This window comes from Pleurodeles waltl, chromosome 10 (genome assembly GCF_031143425.1).
Source record: "Pleurodeles waltl isolate 20211129_DDA chromosome 10, aPleWal1.hap1.20221129, whole genome shotgun sequence".
Classification (NCBI taxonomy): Eukaryota; Metazoa; Chordata; class Amphibia; order Caudata; family Salamandridae; genus Pleurodeles; species Pleurodeles waltl.
In genome coordinates, this window is record NC_090449.1 from 1,028,181,293 (window position 1) to 1,028,201,381 (window position 20,089).

Genomic DNA, 20,089 nt, shown 5'->3' on the forward strand with positions numbered 1-20,089 from the left:
ACTTTTGCTTACCTTCCAGAAAACCTTTCAGGTGGACCGTGCACCTTTACATGAGCAGAACTCATGCCACATCAAATTGCTAACACTGTTGAATTAGAGACTCATTCAGAAAAAAAAAAAAAAATTGCCCAGTCTTTTTCTATGTAGATGTATCTGATGTGAAAGGTTATGAGATCAATGTGTTAATTCACTTCTATTGCTTTACAGGGATTGCTTTGATCATTGAAATTTGATTTGCTGATAATGTTTTTTTTGTTTGTTTGAAATATGAGATATGTGAAACAAAAATTCATTGGTCAAAGGGCGGAATGTCCTGCTATTTGATGGAGTTTTGTTTTGACCAATGACTTTGTGTTTCACCACTGCGCATATTAGTTGCTCAATGTTCACCAGTAGCACATGGTATGTTTTGTTCAGTTTAGCCGCCTATGGGCTTTGACATTGCATTAGTCATTACATTCTGTATTGTGCCTATTGGCTTTGACATGGCATTAGCCATTGCTTTCTGTATTCAGTTTAGCCGCCTATGGGCTTTGACATTGCATTAGCCATTACATTCTGTATTCTGCCTATTGGCTTTGACATGCTGTATCCAGTCTAGCCGCCTATTGGCTTTGACATTGCATGCCTATTGACTTTGACATGATGTATTCAATTTAGCTGCCTATTGACTTTGACATGCTATTAGATATTCTGCCTATTGGCTTTGACATGATATCATATATTACATTTTGTATTCAGCTTAACTGCCTATTGGCTTTGACATGATATTATACATTACACTTTGTATTCAGCTCCGCTGCCTTTTGGCTTTGACATGATATTAGACATTGTATTTTGTATTCAGCTTAGATGCCTATTGGCTTTGACATGACACTAGACATTGCATTTGATATTTAGGTTAGCTGCCTATTGCCTTTAACATGACATTGCATTTGATATTTAGGTTAGCTGCCCATTGCCTTTAACGTGGAGTTCTGTATTTTTCCAAGCTGTGTTTTTGCACCAGAGAACCAAGATGTTTTGCTCTCACAGTAGACTAGACCTGATAAGAGAGAGTACATGGGCGTCGTTTCTCTTCCCTTGAGCTTGGGAACAGGAGTAGTCTTGGAGACCTGGCCAGTCTCCAAAAGGCTTGCTCAGTTTCCCAGGTCTGAGAGGAGGGGGCACACCTTTGTAACGAATGTAACAGGCTGCAGAGAGTCAGATTCGAATCTGCCGGACCTCGTGCTGGAGCTTGGCGCCAGTTGCCAGCATCCCGTGTGGGTAGATGACACTCTTTCTCGCGGCTGACAGGGGTCTCAGCTTGCAGACCTTAGAAAGATGTAGCTGTAAATAGTTCCTACACGGTGAAGTATTTGTTTTGCTTTGCATTCAATATCTTATAAATATAACCTGCTGTGTATATTGCAAACTGATATATTTTGTTTGATTAACGCGGACTTGAAAGCTACTAATTCGTCATTCATTCATAAACATTGTGGTTGGGGAAGAATAAAATAACAATAAAAGTCTTCTTTGACCTCAGAAGTGCATTTCTGTTGTGTTATGTTAGTGCTTAGAAATTAAATAAGAGGAAAGCACTACAAGTAGTCAGTACAATTTTACCTGGCTCGTGGGGCCCGAGTTCAGAATTGTTCTGGTTGTCCTTGGTGCCGAGCGGGAGAGCTACAGGTGCTGATTTTGCTGCTTGGGACGGTGCTGGTGAGACGGTGGCAACTGGGGCGTCGGGTTGAGGATGTTGCGGGGTTCCTTCGCAGTGCAGTGTGGAACAAAGTTAGTGGTAGCCCGACTGGTCACCAACAAGCCTTGGCAGGAGAAAATGTATCTTTTAGTTATTTCAACATCCTGGAGTTTGACGGAAAACAGTACCCAACTGAAACTTGCTGGAGGTCAGGACTGTGTTTTCAAAAATACACTGGACCCGCTGCATTTGGGCGACCACTTCAAGGGCCCAGTGGACAGGGATTCTTTGGTTCTGGTATTGTGCAAGGGACTAGTACCTCTAGTCAATGGAGTTCTGCAGCTGCTTTTGGCTTGCAGAGTAGTTCCTCTTTCTTTTGGAGCCGGTCTCTGGGCCAAGAAGAGTCGTGATTGTGCAGTTGCAGGATGGTTGCCACAGGTGCAGGTTATTGCACCTTTGCTCTGTGCAGGTCCTGAAGTTGCAGTCACATGTCTCTTCTTTGTCCTTGGTTGCAGGTTTGTCAGGTCTGAGGTTCCGGTGCCAGCAGCAACTTGTAGGCCACAACTTTAATATAATGCACCCTTGCCTCTGGGGCTCAGGAGGCCTACCTTAGGGGTGACTGACCTATATTAGAGATAATGTTATGACTTTACCACTATTGGTGAGGATAAAGTCAAGTTTGGGCAGTCTGCACTCCTCCTGCAGTCTGCACTGGCAGGACTGCGGTCATCTGTTTAATGGGTCAATCAGGGTGGCACAATCAGTGCTGCAGGCCATGATGAATCCTTTAACTCGCTTGCCCTGGGTACCACTGGTACCATTTAAGAAGGACTTGTAAGGGGGTTAAAGTTCTTGCCAGCTGGGGATACCAATTCACACAATTCACATGTATCATATTTTAGGGATCTTCTGGTATCTAATCAAGGACAGTACCTAACTTGATGTCATACTACACAGATTCAATTGGCTTTGTAATGTCTAGGCCTAATGCACTCTACGTATAAAAATGCTGAATGAATTGTGTATTGTATATTATCATTTTTGATACAAACCAATAATATAATCTATCCTTGTTCCCACACATACATATTAGACACTGCACTCTTGTTGCTGTGAATTATTTTTTCTTGATCTGGAGGTTGGGCTTGGTCAATAATTCTGCTGTGGTCCTAAGTCCTGTGATACTTTTGGATGAGAGTCCACTTGCATCAATCAGTTGTTGAGGTTTGGATAAACAAAGATCAGTTCTTCCTTATACGAGTTGTAACTATTGCCATGCTTTTTTTTAAAGAAAGTCTGAGGTGCTGATTTCAGACTGGGAGGTAGCATAGCATGGAGATAATTCTTATCTCCTACTAAGAATCTGCAATACTTTTGGTATAAACGTAAAAACAAAGATGTGAATAGATGTGTCCTCCATAAAACTAATAGGTAGACTGATGAAGAGCCAACATTCAGAATTTGTTTGATGATAAATTTGTTTATGAACCGTAGATCAAAAAATCAGTTGAATTTGTTTGGGTTGGCTTTTCTTGGGTTTGAGAAAATATCTTGAGTAGACTCCTTTGTTGCTTTGGCTTGATAGGACCTTTTTTATTGCCAGTTTTTGTGGTAAACGAGGACATTTTGGAGATGAGTTTGGTGGAGCAGGTTGCGGGAAAGCCTTGAATCAAATGAAGTAAAACTTTTGAATAATGTTTAACACCCATCTGTCTGTGGTTATACGTTTCCCTTCTTCCAAGAATGACATCATTGCACTCCCTACAGGAGTAGGAAACTGAAGGGGGTGTTACAGCATCAATATATACTGCATGAAGAGTTTCTCCCTCTAGAGTGAAATCTCTTGGGTGTTGGGGGATGATAGTTTCCAGTATTTGCTTTGATACTGCTGTTTTCTGTGCTTTCAAACCTTCTCCTTCATTCTCAACATCTCTTCTTCTGTGCACTGGCTGAAGAGTGTGGATCTTGAAAATAATACATTAGCAAGCTTTAGGTGTGCCTTAGCTTTCAAAGAGGATAAACAAAACCAATATGATCTTCTTCACGAGATTCCATGACAATAGACAACTGCTAAAAGTTCAACCAAGTCCACTGCAGTGCGTATGACCAGGTTAAATACAAGAGAACATTCTTTAACCAGCTTCATGACACTGTGTTGCCTATTTGATACTGAATAAGAGAATAACGATGCAATGCAGCCTCAAAACGCCCCATGGCACCTGCCAAGGAGAGCTGTAGCACTATAATTTTTTAAGTACTTGGAAGATGTCCCACACAGCTTTTTTCCCTGTTATGTTTCATCTATTACTTTCTAGCTCTGGAGGTGCAGCAGGGTAGGGAGTCGAGGTGTATTTTTTCCTGACCGCTGTAACAATGATCATGTCAGGTTCTAGTTCTGATTTAAGCTACTCATGCTCTTGCTGAGGATTATATATTTTTCAGAAGACAAGGAGTTGACGCTTGTAAATTTGCAGTAGTGAGAAATGTTTCTGCAATATCTAGTAGACCCGGTACTAGTAAAAAGAGTGGTCTTGCAGTAGCCATGGTCTAAGTGGTTTCTAATAGAACAGAAATGCCTGGTCAGAGAGTCTCAAATGGGATGTTTAATTTTGCTGCCCTTCTAACCAGAACATCCTGAGATGTTCTACAAAGTGTGTACTGGGGTGTAAGAAGTATGAGTGGCAACCAAGGAGATCTAGATCACGATCTATTACAAGAATATGATCTCTGGTTCCTAGTGCTGTTTTTTTTTTTGGGAGGGGGTTAAATCAGGAAATAGAGGCTTCTACTTCATAAAAGAAGTTGTGGATGTGGCTTTTGACGCCTTTTTAATTGGTGAATGGTTTAAGGGCTCCAGAGGTACTTGGACTGGACCCTCAAATGGGTTTATCTGGTCTTAATGGTCGAGGAACTGTCAGGGTATTCCAACATTGTAAAATAGTGACTTTTAGAAACTGTAGCTTCTTCAGCAATTCATGGAGGAGAAGCTCCAGGATGGATTGAAGGTAACACAGACCACTCTAGTGGTGACAAGTAATATCAGATATCTTCTAGATGTCGAAGAAAATGGAGTTGACATCATTCTAGGTCTTCTTCACATTGATGGTGGCTGAGACACTGTGGACCTAGGTCTTTTCAATGTCGAAGAGTGATGCACAAACATCGATCGAACTGGAAGCGGGGAATGAGATGATGCAGATCTGATCTGTTTCAATGACTCCGTGAGCAACAGTGATGTACTCGAAGTCGTGAGCAAAAGTCCTAACGGTGAATAGCTTGAGTGTTGTCAACACTGAGGAGTCGAGGCTGACCCATCTAGTGGCAGTGACCAAGTCTGAGGTAAGCCCATCAACAGCGATGCTGTAGGTCTCGACATCAAGGTTTGGTGTTGACAGAAATTATGTTGATGCCTATATCTGCCAGGAGTTTTCTTATCAGAAAATCTCAGTCTGTGGTAGTCTTTCTCAGATGGAGGCACACTGACATAGCCATGATAAAAGGTAGACATTTTCTAGCCTTCTTTTTCTTTTTAATTCATCTACTTTCATATTTTGCATCAAACCTCTCATTCTGATATCCTTCTCTGTCTCAGAATGTCCTTTCTGAAATTTTCATAAAAATGTCACACTCCTTGACTGTGTCTAAGGTGAGCAGATCCTTTGGGCATCAGTGGCTGCTTCCTTCCTTCCACATGAAAGGCAGTTGGTGAATAAGAATTACATTCTGACAGAAAATATATGCCAGGAACAGGACAAATACAGTTTCCTCAACAGTGAGATGAAAAAACCTGGAGCGAAAACAGTTTAAAAAATATTCCTACTGGAAAAAACATTCTGAGGTGTGAAACTTCATAGGTGTTCAGAGATGCTGTTGAAGCAAGCCGGAAAAATGAGCCGGCTCTAGCTGGTAACTACTGGTTTATGGCATTGTGGAAAGAGGTGCCTCCCAGATTCTCAAAGGTACAAACTCCATTTTTGTCTTAACTTAATGTAAACCAATCAGGCTGCATTTTTCCGATCATGCACACAATGCTGAAAGGATTACTACACGAGAAAGGGTGTAACTTGATAAAGGTAATCACCCCACTTCAATATTTTTAGTATTCAGGAAAAAATGACAGCTCTCAGACTTTCATTGAATATTTGTTCTTGGTTTAACGACATTGTACAATATTGAACCTAAGGAAGAATGGCTATGCAGAAAGATGTTCTGCGATCCACACAGGCAGTGGGAATTATTCCAGTGTTTATGACTATCAATGACGATTCCATGATGCATAACATCCATTTACACCCACACATCTAAATGAAAATATTTATGTTGATTAGTCACTGTGAAAACCTAGCATGCACCTGACCCTCCTAGATCAGTGCTGCACACCTCCATTCTATATCATCAACACAGAGTAAATGAAAAAGCACATCATTCACGTTCCTCTTCTTGATATGGTACAGAGTGCAGTTAGCCACACATAGGAAACATGTCTGTGTCTACCTAGTCATGGAGAAGACCTGAGACACCTCAGACCTTCACTTGTAGATGAACGCGCAATCGCTGACCCTTCTTTGTCCTTCAAAAAAAGCCTTGACTGGAAAGGAGCACAAATGAATATGCAGACGAAACGGCTGTAACCTGTTAGAAAATAATCAAGATCCATAGATACTTCCATAATCATATTACCCTTAGTTTGTTTTATACATATATATTTTTATAAAAACGATTTTGATATTTTTCTTTTTTCAAGACATTTACAAAAAGGGATTAAAACCATTATATTTATTTGATAAGTATAATTTGCTTAAAAAAATAAACTTCCCACACACTAAGGGGAGTCCAGGATGACATTTATTGATGCAGCAGGTGAGACCTCCAAAACCCAAAAGTCCAGACAGTAATCCTCCTGTGGGTTTCAGGTGGTAATTCTGTCCAGCAGATTGTAGATCACTTCCTCTGCACTGTGGTGAAGGCTGGCATCTGAATAGGCTGCATTGGTGGGTGGATCGGCTGGAAGATCGGCTTCTTCCGGACATCTGATAATGTCTTTACCGAAGGAAGCAGCTGGTTTCTTTTGATGATCTGTAGAGCGAGCTGAGTGTTGCCTACAAGAGAAGACCAAGTTGAAATAGTCTAAAGTCTTGCATTCACTATATACCTATTCACACTGCTTTACAAGCATAATCTTGCCACATTTCAACACCAAATATGAATCTGAAGGATTTTCAAAAATTACGTAGTGTCTTTGGCACTGCCACTTATAGGCAACGGAACTGGCCAATGGAAGATGGATTCTTGAGTTTCTAAAGGGCAAGTAGTTCATTCACACTAAACACTGGTTGACACCAGACATGTTCATGAGTAATAGTGCAAATTAATTCTAGACCAGTCGCTTTTTCATCTTCTACAAAAAGGCCCTCAAAAAACCAACCATGTGTCAGTGATCCTTTTACTCCAAGTAGATAATTAACATAGGAAACTATATAAAAGCAGAGACTGGATCTTAGAAGTTAACACTCATCGATATCACATTACATTTCATTTCAGCCTCTTTGCCATGATCTCTTCATTCTGTGTAAAATTTGAGAATTTTATATTGAAAGATTAAAGTCTGAATTCTGTTGACTATACAACCCTAGGAGAAAATAGACAAACTTTTGAAAATGTTTACATTTTAGAAACTGTAGCATCAGCAACAGGAATAGAATTAAAGGAAGTTAGTTTTAGGGCAAGGGTGAGGAACAGTCCTAGGATTAGTGTTTGAGACCGGTTTAGGATCAGGGCAGGGCAAAAGAGAAAATATGTTTCTGGTAAGTGCCAGGCACAGGGTTGGCGTTAGAGTCTATTTGTTATGAATAGTGCCTAGGTTACCAAGCAATGACAAAGCTAAACTGTATGGTTGTAATGCGCTTATGCACGCAAACTGCATTTGTTCATATACTTCTATACGTTACCTCATTAAAGCCCAACCTATAAACAATAAAGGGATGCTTTCCATACGCTAAACATTTATAAGATAAACAGTATCATTCGTGATGACTGGGTGTACTTTTGAGACATAAAATAGTCCCTCATACATTACAATGAAAACACTTCAGATGAGGTGGAATGATACCTCAAACAACAGATAGCATGACATGTGAGAGAAATACACCCTTGGAAAGAAGCCAAAGAACAGTCTTTTACAAAACTGGTAACAACTGGACTTCAGACAGCTGCACTGTCAGACCAAACCAAAAAGGGGGGTCAAGTTTTGGGAAAAAGTTAATGTAAGGATTATGATCAGTATTATTTTTATTTTAGTTTAAAGTTAACTGTTTGGCATTTAGTTAGTGCAGGGTATTAGGATCAGTGCCAGGTATATGACTTAGTGTTTGAATTCATGTTGGGGTTAAAGTTTTACTTGGCTTAAAGGTGTAGGGCAAGTGCACACCTAGATGTTAGGTATAGACGGGGTTAGGTTAAAGGTCAGCATCAAGTTCAGTGATACTGCTTGGGGGTAAAAAATTGTGTGAGGTTAGTAATCCTAAAAAGGTCAAGGGTAAATTCTGACTTAGTGTTAACAGTAACAACTACTACTGAGTTATTGTTAGGGTTAGTATTAGTGTCAGGATTATGGTTAGGTTTAATGTTTGGATTAATGTTAATTAAGGGTCAAGGATGATGTAATGGGTAGAGTTAAGTTCAGTCTTGGCTTAGTAACAGTTCAAGAATCAGTGCAACTGTTAAGAACAGGGTCCGTAATGGGAAAGTTCATTTTAAACTGTGTCTGATTTTGAGTGGAATATAATGGAAACATTAAGATTGATTGAAGATTATGCTGTAAAGATTACATTTTCAATGAAACATGTTCTTTGATATGTTTTTAAATATATAATATATTTCCTTCACAGATGATATATTTAATTTCAGGACTGACATGTGAGGCTTTCTCAAACAGCAACACATAACATGACAAAATGATAACAACAAAGGTAGCCCTGAAACCTTTGAGGATGGTTGGGGCATGAAAAGATACTTAAAAAACCAAGAACAATTAATAGGATTGCACCCAAGTTTAACACAACCCTACAATGCCAAGGGATTGTTGTGAGGACTCTTTCAGTATCCAGGGTGGGCACCCCTGTTTTAGCTTAGTTGCACGGCTTGTGCCTTTTTTTTTTTTTTTTTTTTTACATTCATACACATTTTTATTCATGTTTTTAGAGAGCCTGCTTTTAGCAATTGCCTTTACATATTTTATTAGTTCCTTCTTCTAGAAAGGCAACTTTTACCATGCATGTTTAATCAGCCATTGTACCACATGTAATCTGTACCGTTGTCCAACACTGCTATGTACGTTACATGATATGCTAACTCGTGTTGCCAGCCCAGGAGCCAGCTTCTATCTCCGAGACACAGCATTACTTCATAACTGTTCTCTGAACAATGCACGGGGCATTATATAAACTACACATAGGCCCAAGGAAGGTAGAGGTCATTCCAGTCATGACCGTCCTGGGACACATACTACAAGACAGACTGCTTTGCTGAGCCTGGTGCTGGCTGTTCGGCTTCCTGAGTGGATTGCCATCCATACAACAGGTAGACCCCTGCTATTTGATTCAGATATGTGGTTGGGTTTGGGCTAATCCCTTAGGTCAGGCCAGGCAGAGGGTTACAACCTCTAGGCTCTCAGATTGCGACATACGGTTTTGGTATTCACCTCTAGAACATCTAGAACCAAGCAAAATGGAGGGGTTGTTCATATTCTTCACTTTGGCTGTAATGTTCATTACCTTGCTTTGTTTCAACTGCCTGTCGCAGCACATGCTTTTTACACTAGAATGAGACTACTTCAATAAAGGAATTGAAATCCAGTTCACATTTTGTGTCTTGCCTTGACATGCATGAGTAACCGAGTGAAAGGGGTATGGTCTGTTTCTACGACTTCCTGAGGATGCAGAATGTCAGGTTCAAGTTGTCACAAATCACCTTTTACCCTGACAGGCTTGGAGGTTTGGGTGAGGCATTGCGAGCTAGCCAGGAGTTAGGCCAACACTCAACAAGCGAGATGGGCTGCACTCAGTATCCCGAGCTCAGTGGTGTTGCCATCCTAAATAATCTGTCTTATTACCAAAATATAAACCATATAACGCCAACAACGTATCATGGTTAGGTACTTACTGAACAGACCTCCTGAGTAGCTCTCTCAAGTATGCCAAGGGTTCCCTATTCACCCCTAATATGGAGACATCCGTGGTGTTAGGGAAAATCCTATGCAGCTATTTCGATACTACCATTTCTAGTCTGCAGGCTGTTATTGAGAACGTCAGATTGGGACCCCTCAGTAATGATGGGGCTTCAAGGCCAGTTCTAGCTGCCTACACACCATTTCCAAATATACAAAACGTATTGGCAGCAGACCTGCGTCCACTATACAATAACCTAGTTAGATTATATAGATGCTTAATACAATTTGTAATGCGAACATTGAATACTGCTCTAGCAAGGACTGCTCTAGCTGTCTAACAATTGGCTACATTAGAGATAAACCTGGTACAAATTAATTCGAATATGGTTAAAATTCCCACCAGAGGTGAAGAAATTCAGTTCTGGATTTCACAAAAAACAAATCAGCTACAAACAGTGTTTTCCCAGACGCGACCCCAAGGTAAACACAGAACTCTCACAATATATTTGCCATTTGGATTTGTTCCCTTAGTTGATGACTGTGCCACTTGGGGCACAGTAATAGCTGCAGTATATACCATAGTGCATGGCACCCCATCTGTCGAATATTCCGGAGGTGCTATAACAATTTCAAAATGAACACAGGGCTGTCCCTGCCCTGGATTTGGGGATGAAATTAATGGGCAATTTTGCCATACTATCCTCAATATTTGTAAGAAATATTACAGGAGAAGCAGCAGCATTAGCAGTACGCCAGCGGTTCATGCAGGTTCCTTAAACTGATAAGGAATGTGAGCTACCAAAAATTATCACTGAAATTTATACTAGTTTAGGCCAGGATAATTTGGGGGCCAGACCAAATAAGCCACAGCTTAAGGGTAATTCCGAGAAGGATAATACCAAGTAAGTACAGAAGTTTTCTAAAATAAAAATGCTGGTACAAACAAAAATGTAATAAAGATAAGTAACCAGGAGAATCTTCACATTTGGAGACCTTGGAGAAACGTTATAATTTAAGAAGCAGTGATCATTTGAAACTACCTGACAGGTATAAGTATACTGATACACGCCCTTCTCGTTCATTTCAGGACTCATCCAAAAAACAGACTGAGAGGTTGATGGTCAGAATGTAGGAAAGAAGAGTATGTGAAACCAAAGAACTCTGCTCATCTGGCATCACGTTAAAAAAAGGAAGAGAAACCTCCACAACACAAACCATAATTTAAAAAGAAGGCGGCTGTAGGGATTTCGGCTAAGTATGGCACACATATTGAGGACATTACTGAAGGACAGGACGTAGACAGTGCAGCAGAAGTCACGCTAGTTCACCAGACTCTTCAAGAGTTTCTGGATGTGAGAGCAACTAACAACCACATTGAAGTCGAAACCACACACAGGCGAATTGCCCCTCTTGATTGAGTTTACAAATTAAATATTCAAATTGAGGGGGACATAATGAGCACAATTAAAGTAATTTTCTGGGAAAGATTAATGCTCATGTACAGCAGTCTTCTGGCAAAAAAAGATTGGCCGCTAGAGTTTGTTATAACGCTCCAACAAGGTGATGTAATTTTATCATCTTTTTCAGCCATAGTCCCAGATCCAGTAAAAGAGGTCTATGCTGCAGATTGGGCTCTAGCAGAGGCACTAGCGCTGTACCGCAACCACGTGAGCTGAGTTAGGGACTCTCCTTATCACGTCACACCTATACGGTCCATCCCACAAGTACAACCTCAAAACCCAATAAAACATGATGCAAAACCCCTGTGAGGAAAATTCTCTCACAACTAGAGTGCCAGGGAGTTACTGACCTGTGCATCACCAATGAACAACCCTTTGTTTTTCGTAGCTAAGTCGGACCACTCATATAGAATAGTCTTAGACATTTAAATAGTCACACACGAACATTTGCCATACAAACTCGCATAGCACAGCCCTAATGAACAACATTGTCCGTAAAAAAATCCAAAACAAAAACAGTCCAGGATTGTTCTCAGCCTCTGTAACTCCAATATTACATGGTATTGACACAAAGGCGCAGTCCTACATGGGTGGCATTCATCTGACAGATGACAATCTCAACACACATTTGTGTATTAGGATTTGCTCATCAGGGATATAAATTAAATTTTAGGAGAACAAAAATTGCTTTCCTCAGTGTCCTGTTTTTGGGATACAATCTTTCAAATGAGAAGAAGGCGCCATACTTCCCAGAGAAGTATGCGCAATTACAACCACCAAATACCATAAAAACTGCAATCATTGTTAGGATGCTTTAATTTTGGCAGAATATACACACTAAATTATTCACTATGCATAAAGCCACTTCACGATTTAGTACGTCCAGATTTTTGCATTTGTTTTTCAAACAAACATTGGACACAACATACACAAATTATCAGATCATTACAAACTGACATGCTTGAAGCAAAACACACACACGTCTGAGTGGACTCAAACCAAAAGGTCCTGTAAGACATAGTGGCAAAATGTCTCTCAGCAAACTTGGCTGTCCAGATAGTACTTCGTCTACATATGGAGTGATGACCATATAGCTGGCAGATGTCCATGACAGGAATTCCTCATGCCAAAGCAATGGAAGCAGCTTCGGTCTTGCTGGAATAAGCTTGTAGTGCTTTCGGAGGCTGCTTCTTGGCAGTGGGAGCTGATTCATTTCTGCATGGCCTTCCTTTTTTTTGTTCCAGTAAACCCCACAAAGAGTCGGTCACCCACTTGGTGAGGTCCGGTACGGTTGATGTAAAAGCTCAGTGCTCTTTTGAGGTCCATGCAATGGAGTCTCTCTTCCACCTTAGAGGATTGAGGTGGAGCAGAGAATATATAAACTGATGTGGAACAACATCACAACTTTCGGCAAGAAGGAAGTTCACATCCTCATAACTAGTTTGTGCAGGAAAATGGTACTGTACAGTGAGACACAGAGAGATTAAAGCTTGCGTACACACTGTACCTCTCTGATAGCGACAAGGAACACTATCTTGAGAGTAAGAAGCTGCAAGGAATTGCTGTGGTGTGGCCACAGGGAGTAAACCTCAAAAAGGTGAGGACCAAGTTAAGGTCCCACTGTGGCAAAACAAAGGCCAGGAAACAGATGTTGCAGGCCTTTCAATTTGTGATTTAATCAATGAGGGCTAATTCAGCAACCACAAAAAAGCCAAAAGATACCCTTTACTTGTACTCATAGCAAAGCTTTGCCAGGCACGGGCCAAAACAAACAACAACACACCAGATAACTTTGCCTGGAGAGGGTGTGGCCAATGTATGCTGCAACAATCCATAAACGTGTCCCAACAACAGGCTTAGTCGAGATACGCCTGGCTGCCAAGATGCAATCAACCACCTCTGCAGGAAGGTCAAAAGTATTCAGCTGTCGACGCTCAATCTACAAGCATTAAGGTGGAAATTGCAAAGGCCTGTGTAGAGAAGCCTGCCGGATGGAGTAATAGTATATCTTCCTCGAGGGCCAGCCTGATCAAAAGGTAGATAACCAGGAAGGAGTGCTGGTAGATACCATACTCTCTGTGCCCACCCCGGGGCCACAAGATGATCTGGGCTCAGTCGATTCTGATCTTCTTCAAAACTTGGGCCAGAAGAGGTATCTGCAGAAAATTATACAGGAGCCCCGAGTTCAAGTCTAGGAGACATGCAGAACTGCTGACATCGTGTGTTCTTGGTGGTGCAAAATAGATTGAGCCAAGGTTCTCCCCATTAGTAGAAGAAACTGCGCCACCTCTGGGCGCAAATGCCATTCGTGAACCGCTAGGTGTCGATAACTGAGTTCATCCACCCTAGTATTCAAGAAGCCAGTCAGGTGGTCCGCAACCAGGAAAATGCCTTGATGGTCCCGCCATATCCAGAGTTGCAGGGTCTACTGGCACAGGGCCATGGCCTCACCTGCCATGTTTGTTGCAATACTATATAGCCTCCCCTTTATGGAACAAAGGTAGGCTTCTAATTCCAACTGGTGACTCTATGCTTCCGAACATTAACCTGGAGCTGGCCTCTGATCTCCACATCTCCCAGGTGGATGCCCCAACACAGGAGTGGTATCTGTCACCATTCTCAGCTTGGGGTGCGGTAGGGCGCGGGGACTTCCATGGACCCAATCACAGTCCAGTAGCAACCACTGCAAATTTTTTGCAGTCTTTTTCTAAATCTGAACGTGGTCTGACAGATCTCCTTGATGTTGGGCCCACTGCGACTTCAGATCCCACTGCAGAGCCTCCATATCCTACTCGGCATGCTAAACCAGCAGGATACAGGAAGCCATCAATCTCACCAGCCTCAGAGTTGACCTCACTGAAATCCAGGACAGAGTTTGAAAGATTGGGATCACAGCCTGAATGTCCTGGACTCTCCTTTCTGGGAAAGGCGCAAACAGAATTGTGCCCAGAATGGATCTGAAGAAGGGTAGCATCTGAGAAGGAGTCAGATGTGACTTTGGCACATTGATGGTGAACTCCAAATGTGACAGGATGTTCACTGTAGTCTGGAAGTGGATGAACATACAAGGCCGTCTTCAACATTTCGAAAAGCACTTCCCCGGCCCAGGTCAGACTGGAGATGGGCTTTAAAAATAAATCTGATTTTTCAGCGACAGGGAGTATTTCTCAAAGCATCATGAAGGCTACGGCTTGAAAAGAATACCTCCATACTCCGTCTCTTGCTGGCAAGAAGTGCAGACACAACAAACCTGTGATAGAAAAGGATCCTGAGGAAGCTATTTAAACCAAGTCATCATTAGCCTGGGTATGGAGGAAGCGTGGAAATGCGGACTGGGGAAGTCCGAATTCAATAGATTAGTTAATATCTTCGTCCGCTCTCTTTCATTTATCACAGAGAAGGCCTCCCTAGCCAAAAGACGGCACGCTTGGGCAGTTTTAGGGTCTTATTCAACTCTTTCTCCTCAAGGTCACTTAGCTGATCACTTTTCCATTCATACAAAACAGTTCTTGCTTTATCTCATGGGATTCTTCAATACCGAAGACACTCGCCCACCTTGGAAATAGCAAGATCTTGACCAAAACTGCCACCTTTGTGGCTACAATCAGGAATCATTGCTGCACGCCTGGTACCTACCCAGCTCTAGGCCCAGAAAGACGAAAGCTGTTAAAACTTGACTTTTTAACTCATAATATCTGTTCCTATAGACCGACGGTAATAGCTTGGCTCAAGGGCGATTCAATTCCATTCTGCTGGAGGGGGGTAAAGTTTTTACAACTGCTTCAAAAGAAACTGACCATGGCAGATTTGCGACAACTGTTGATACACAAAGCGTCGCAAACAACTCATCATCGCAAGTCTCTCCATCTTAAGAACTTAGTTTTAATTCTCACCCACGATTCGTGATCGCACTGTGCACAAATGTTTCCGCTCTGGCCCAGATCAGGCAAAAGTTTACAAAAGTAGAGTGCTTGGCCTTCTAAATATTAGTTTATATATTTCATTGCATTCTTTTCATTTTTGTTCAAGATTTTCTTCATGATGGTTGTGGCTAGTTTTTTTTCTTCTTTCGAGCCCGAATAGGCAGCCCCCATCAACGACTGTAACGAATAGGCAGGGCTCCCATCGACTCTATGTAGCCTCCGTTAAAACTCTAGCCCTCATAGCCTTTGAACGTTTTTAAGAATTTAACCTTTGATTCTAGCAGATCGTCATATTATTTTGTTTTATATTGCAATGTTTTTTTTTTTTTTTTTTTATTAATCGAGCAATAAGGAAAATGTCACTTACCCAGTGTACATCTGTTCGTGGCATTAGTCGCTGCAGATTCACATGCTGTGCACATCCCGCCATCTGGTGTTGGGCTCGGAGTGTTACAAGTTGTTTTTCTTCGAAGAAGTCTTTTTTCGAGTCACAAGACCGAGGGACTCCTCCCATTTCGACTCCATTGCGCATGGGCGTCGACTCCATGTTAGATTGTTTTCCCCGCAGAGGGTGAGGTAGGAGTTGTGTATGCTAGTAATAGTGCCCATGCAATGGAGTGAATACGTATGTACATAATGAAGTTTAAAGTAATATATTTACAAATTTACAAATGTTCAAGATCAACTTCTAAACGGCTACAGGCTCCCGGGGAGGCGGGTGGGCGCATGTGACTCTGCAGCGACTAATGCCACGAACAGATGTACACTGGGTAAGTGACATTTTCCGTTCTATGGCATGTGTAGCTGCAGATACACATGCTGTGCATAGACTAGTAAGCAGTTATCTCCCCAAAAGCGGTGGTTCAGCCTGTAGAAGTTGAAGTTGTTTGAAATAATGTTCGGAGTACAGCTTGACCTACTGTGGCTTGTTGTGCCGTTAACACATCTACACAGTAGTGTTTGGTAAATGTATGAGGCGTAGACCATGTTGCTGCCTTACATATTTCGTTCATTGGAATATTTCCTAGAAAGGCCATGGTAGCACCTTTTTTTCTGGTTGAGTGTGCCTTTGGTGTAATAGGCAGCTCTCTCTTTGCTTTAAGAAAGCAGGTTTAAATACACTTAACTATCCATCTAGCAATGCCTTGTTTAGAAATTGGATTCCCTGTATGAGGTTTTTGGAAAGCAATAAATAGTTGTTTTGTTTTTCGAATTAGTTTTGTTCTGTCAATGTAGTGCATTAGTGCTCTTTTGATGTCTAATGTATGCAGTGCTCTTTCAGCTACAGAATCTGGCTGTGGGAAGAACACTGGTAATTCTACCGTTTGATTCAAGTGGAACGGTGAGATCACTTTTGGTAAAAATGTTGGATTTGTCCGTAGAACTACTTTATGCTTGTGTATTTGAATAAATGGTTCTTGTATGGTAAATGCTTGAATTTCACTCACTCTTCTTAGAGATGCGATGGCAATCAAAAATGCAACTTTCCATGTTAAGTATTGCATTTCACAAGAGTGCATGGGCTCAAAAGGTGGACCCATGAGTCGTGTTAAGACAATGTTGAGGTTCCATGAAGGAACTGGTGGTGTTCGTGGTGGTATAATTCTCTTTAGGCCTTCCATAAATGCTTTTATGACTGGTATCCTAAATAGTGAAGTTGAGTGCGTAATTTGCAGGTAGGCTGAAATTGCGGTCAGATGTATCTTTATTGAAGAGAAAGCTAGCTTTGACTTTTGCAATTGTAGTAAGTATCCTACTATATCTTTGGCAGATGCGTGTAAGGGTTGAATTTGATTATTATGGCAGTAATAAACAAATCTTTTCCAATTTTTTGCATAGCAGTGTCTAGTGGTAGGTTTCCTAGCTTGTCTTATGACCTCCATACATTCTTGTGTGAGGTCTAAGTGTCTGCATTCTAGGATTTCAGGAGCCAAATTGCTAGATTCAGCGATGCTGGATTTGGATGTCTGATCTGTTGTTTGTGTTGTGTTAACAGATCTAGTCTGTTTGGTAGTTTGACATGAGGTACTACTGAGAGGTCTAGTAGTGTTGTGTACCAAGGTTGTCTTGCCCATGTCGGTGCTATTAGTATGAGTTTGAGTTTGTTTTGACTCAACCTGTTTACTAGATATGGAAGGAGAGGGAGAGGGGGAAAAGCGTAAGCAAATATCCCTGACCAGCTCATCCATAACGCATTGCCCTGAGACTGATCTTGTGGGTACCTGGATGCGAAGTTTTGGCATTTTGAGTTTTCCTTTGTTGCAAATAGATCTATTTGTGGTGTTCCCCACATTTAGAAGTAAGTGTTTAGTATTTGGGGGTGAATCTCCCATTCGTGGATCTGTTGGTGATCCCGAGAGAGATTGTCTGCTAACTGGTTCTGAATTCCTGGAATAAATTGTGCTATTAGGCGAATGTGGTTGTGAATCGCCTAATGCCATATTTTCTGTGTTAGGAGACACAACTGTGTCGAGTGTGTGCCTCCCTGTTTGTTTAGGTAATACATTGTTGTCATGTTGTCTGTTTTGACAAGAATGTGTTTGTGGCTTATTATGGGTTGAAATGCTTTGAGCGCTAGAAATACCACTAACAGTTCTAAGTGATTTATGTGAAACTGTTTTTGCTGTATGTCCCATTGTCCTTGGATGCTGTGTTGATTGAGGTGTGCTCCCCACCCTATCATGGAAGCATCTGTTATTACGTATTGTGGCACTGGGTCTTGGAAAGGCCGCCCTTGGTTTAAATTTATACTGTTCCACCATTGAAGCGAGATGTATGTTTGGCGGTCTATCAACACCAGATCTAGAAGCTGACCCTGTGCTTGTGACCATTGTGATGCTAAGCACTGTTATAAGGGCCGCATGTGCAACCTTGCGTTTGGGACAATGGCTATGCATGAAGACATCATGCCTAGTAGTTTCATCACCAGTTTGACTTGTATCTTTTGATTTGGATACATGGTCTGTATCACATTGTGTAATGTGTGAACTCTTTGTGGACTTGGGAGTGGCAATCCCTTTTGCTGTGTTGATTGTTGCTCCTAAGTATTGCTGTGTTTGACACGGCAGAAGGTGTGACTTTGTGTAGTTGATTGAGAAACCTAGTTTGTGGAGGATTTCTATGACATATTTTGTGTGTTGTGAACACCGTGTTAGCGTGTTGGTTTTGATTAACCAATCGTCTAGGTACGGGAACACATGTATTTGCTGCCTTCTGATATGTGCAGCTACTACTGCTAGACATTTTGTAAAAACTCTTGGTGCAGTTGTTATTCCGAATGGCAACACTTTGAATTGGTAATGTATCCCTTGGAATACAAACCTTAGGTACTTTCTGTGTGAAGGATGTATTGGTATATGGAAATATGCATCCTTTAGGTCTAGTGTTGTCATGTAGTCTTGTTGTTTGAGCAGTGGGATTACGTCTTGTAATGTAACCATGTGAAAGTGATCTGATTTGATGTAGGTATTTAATGTTCTGAGATCTAGTATAGGTCTCAGACTCTTGTCTTTTTTGGGTATCAGAAAGTACAGGGAGTAAACTCCTGTGTTTATTTGTTGTTTTGGTACTAACTCTATTACTTCTTTTTGTAGCAATGCCTGAACTTCTAGTCCTAGAAGATCTATATGTTGTTTTGACATATTGTGTGTTTTCGGTGGGATGTTTGGAGGGAATTTGAGAAATTCTATGCAATAACCATGCTGGATAATTGCTAAGACCCCAGGGTCTGTTGTTATTTCCTCCCAATGTTTGTAAAACTTGGTTAGTCTCCCCCCCACAGGTGTTATGTGTTGGGGATTTGTGACCTTGAAGTCACTGCTTGTTTGGAGGAGTTTTGGGACTTTGGAACTTTCCTCTATTCCTTTGAAATGGTCCCCCTCTATATTGTCCCCGAAAACCTCCCGCTGATACTGGCTCTGGTAAGTGGGCTTTGTTTGTGAGGTTGTGGCTTCTGTGGTTTGCCCTCTAAACCCCCCTCGAAATTGTGTCTTTCGAAATGTGCCTCTGCTCTGTGGGGAGTAGAGTGCGCCCATGGCTTTGGCCGTGTCAGTGTCTTTCTTAAGTTTTTCGATCGCAGTGTCCACCTCCGGCCCAAACAACTGCTGTCCGTTGAATGGCATATTCAGCACAGCTTGCTGTATCTCTGGTTTAAATCCTGATGTACGCAGCCATGCATGTCTCCTTATTGTTACTGCTGTGTTGACAGTTCTAGCAGCTGTGTCTGCAGCATCCATTGCTGACCGTATCTGATTATTGGAGATACCCTGTCCTTCTTCTACTACTTGCTGCGCTCTTTTTTGAAACTCCTTGGGTAAATGTTCAATAAGGTGTTGCATCTCATCCCAATGGGCCCTATCATATCTGGCTAGCAAAGCTTGCGAATTTGCAATACGCCACTGGTTTGCTGCCTGTGCCGCCACCCTTTTGCCCGCAGCATCGAATTTTCGACTTTCTTTATCTGGAGGTGGTGCATCTCCTGAAGTATGAGAGTTGGCTCTTTTGCGCGCTGCTCCCACTACAACAGAGTCTGGTGTTAGCTGTTGTGTAATGTACACTGGGTCTGTTGGTGGCGGTTTATATTTTTTATCTACTCTTGGAGTAATGGCTCTCCCTTTAACAGGCTCCTCAAACACTTGTTTGGAGTGTTTTAGCATTACGGGTAGCATAGGAAGACTCTGATATTGGCTGTGTGTGGACGACAGTGTATTAAAAAGAAAGTCGTCTTCAATGGGCTCTGAATGAAGGCTGACATTATGAAATGCTGCTGCTCTTGACACCACCTGTGCGTAGCCTGTACTATCCTCTGGTGGCGATGGTTTAGCTGGATAGCATTCTGGACTATTATCTGACACTG

At 41.7% G+C, this 20,089-nt stretch overlaps 1 protein-coding gene across 6 annotated transcripts in view; it reads right to left on the reverse strand.

Moving 5' to 3' along the window:
- Positions 1-6,446: 6,446 nt before the first annotated feature.
- Positions 6,447-20,089, reverse strand: part of CNOT10 (CCR4-NOT transcription complex subunit 10) — a 281,547-nt gene continuing 267,904 nt past the window's right edge. For all 6 annotated transcript variants that reach the window (XM_069211989.1, XM_069211987.1, XM_069211986.1 and 3 more), the window contains one exon: positions 6,447-6,783. In XM_069211989.1, the coding sequence (XP_069068090.1) occupies positions 6,626-6,783 (158 nt within the window). In that variant the 3' untranslated portion in view covers positions 6,447-6,625. The remainder of the gene's footprint in view (positions 6,784-20,089) is intronic.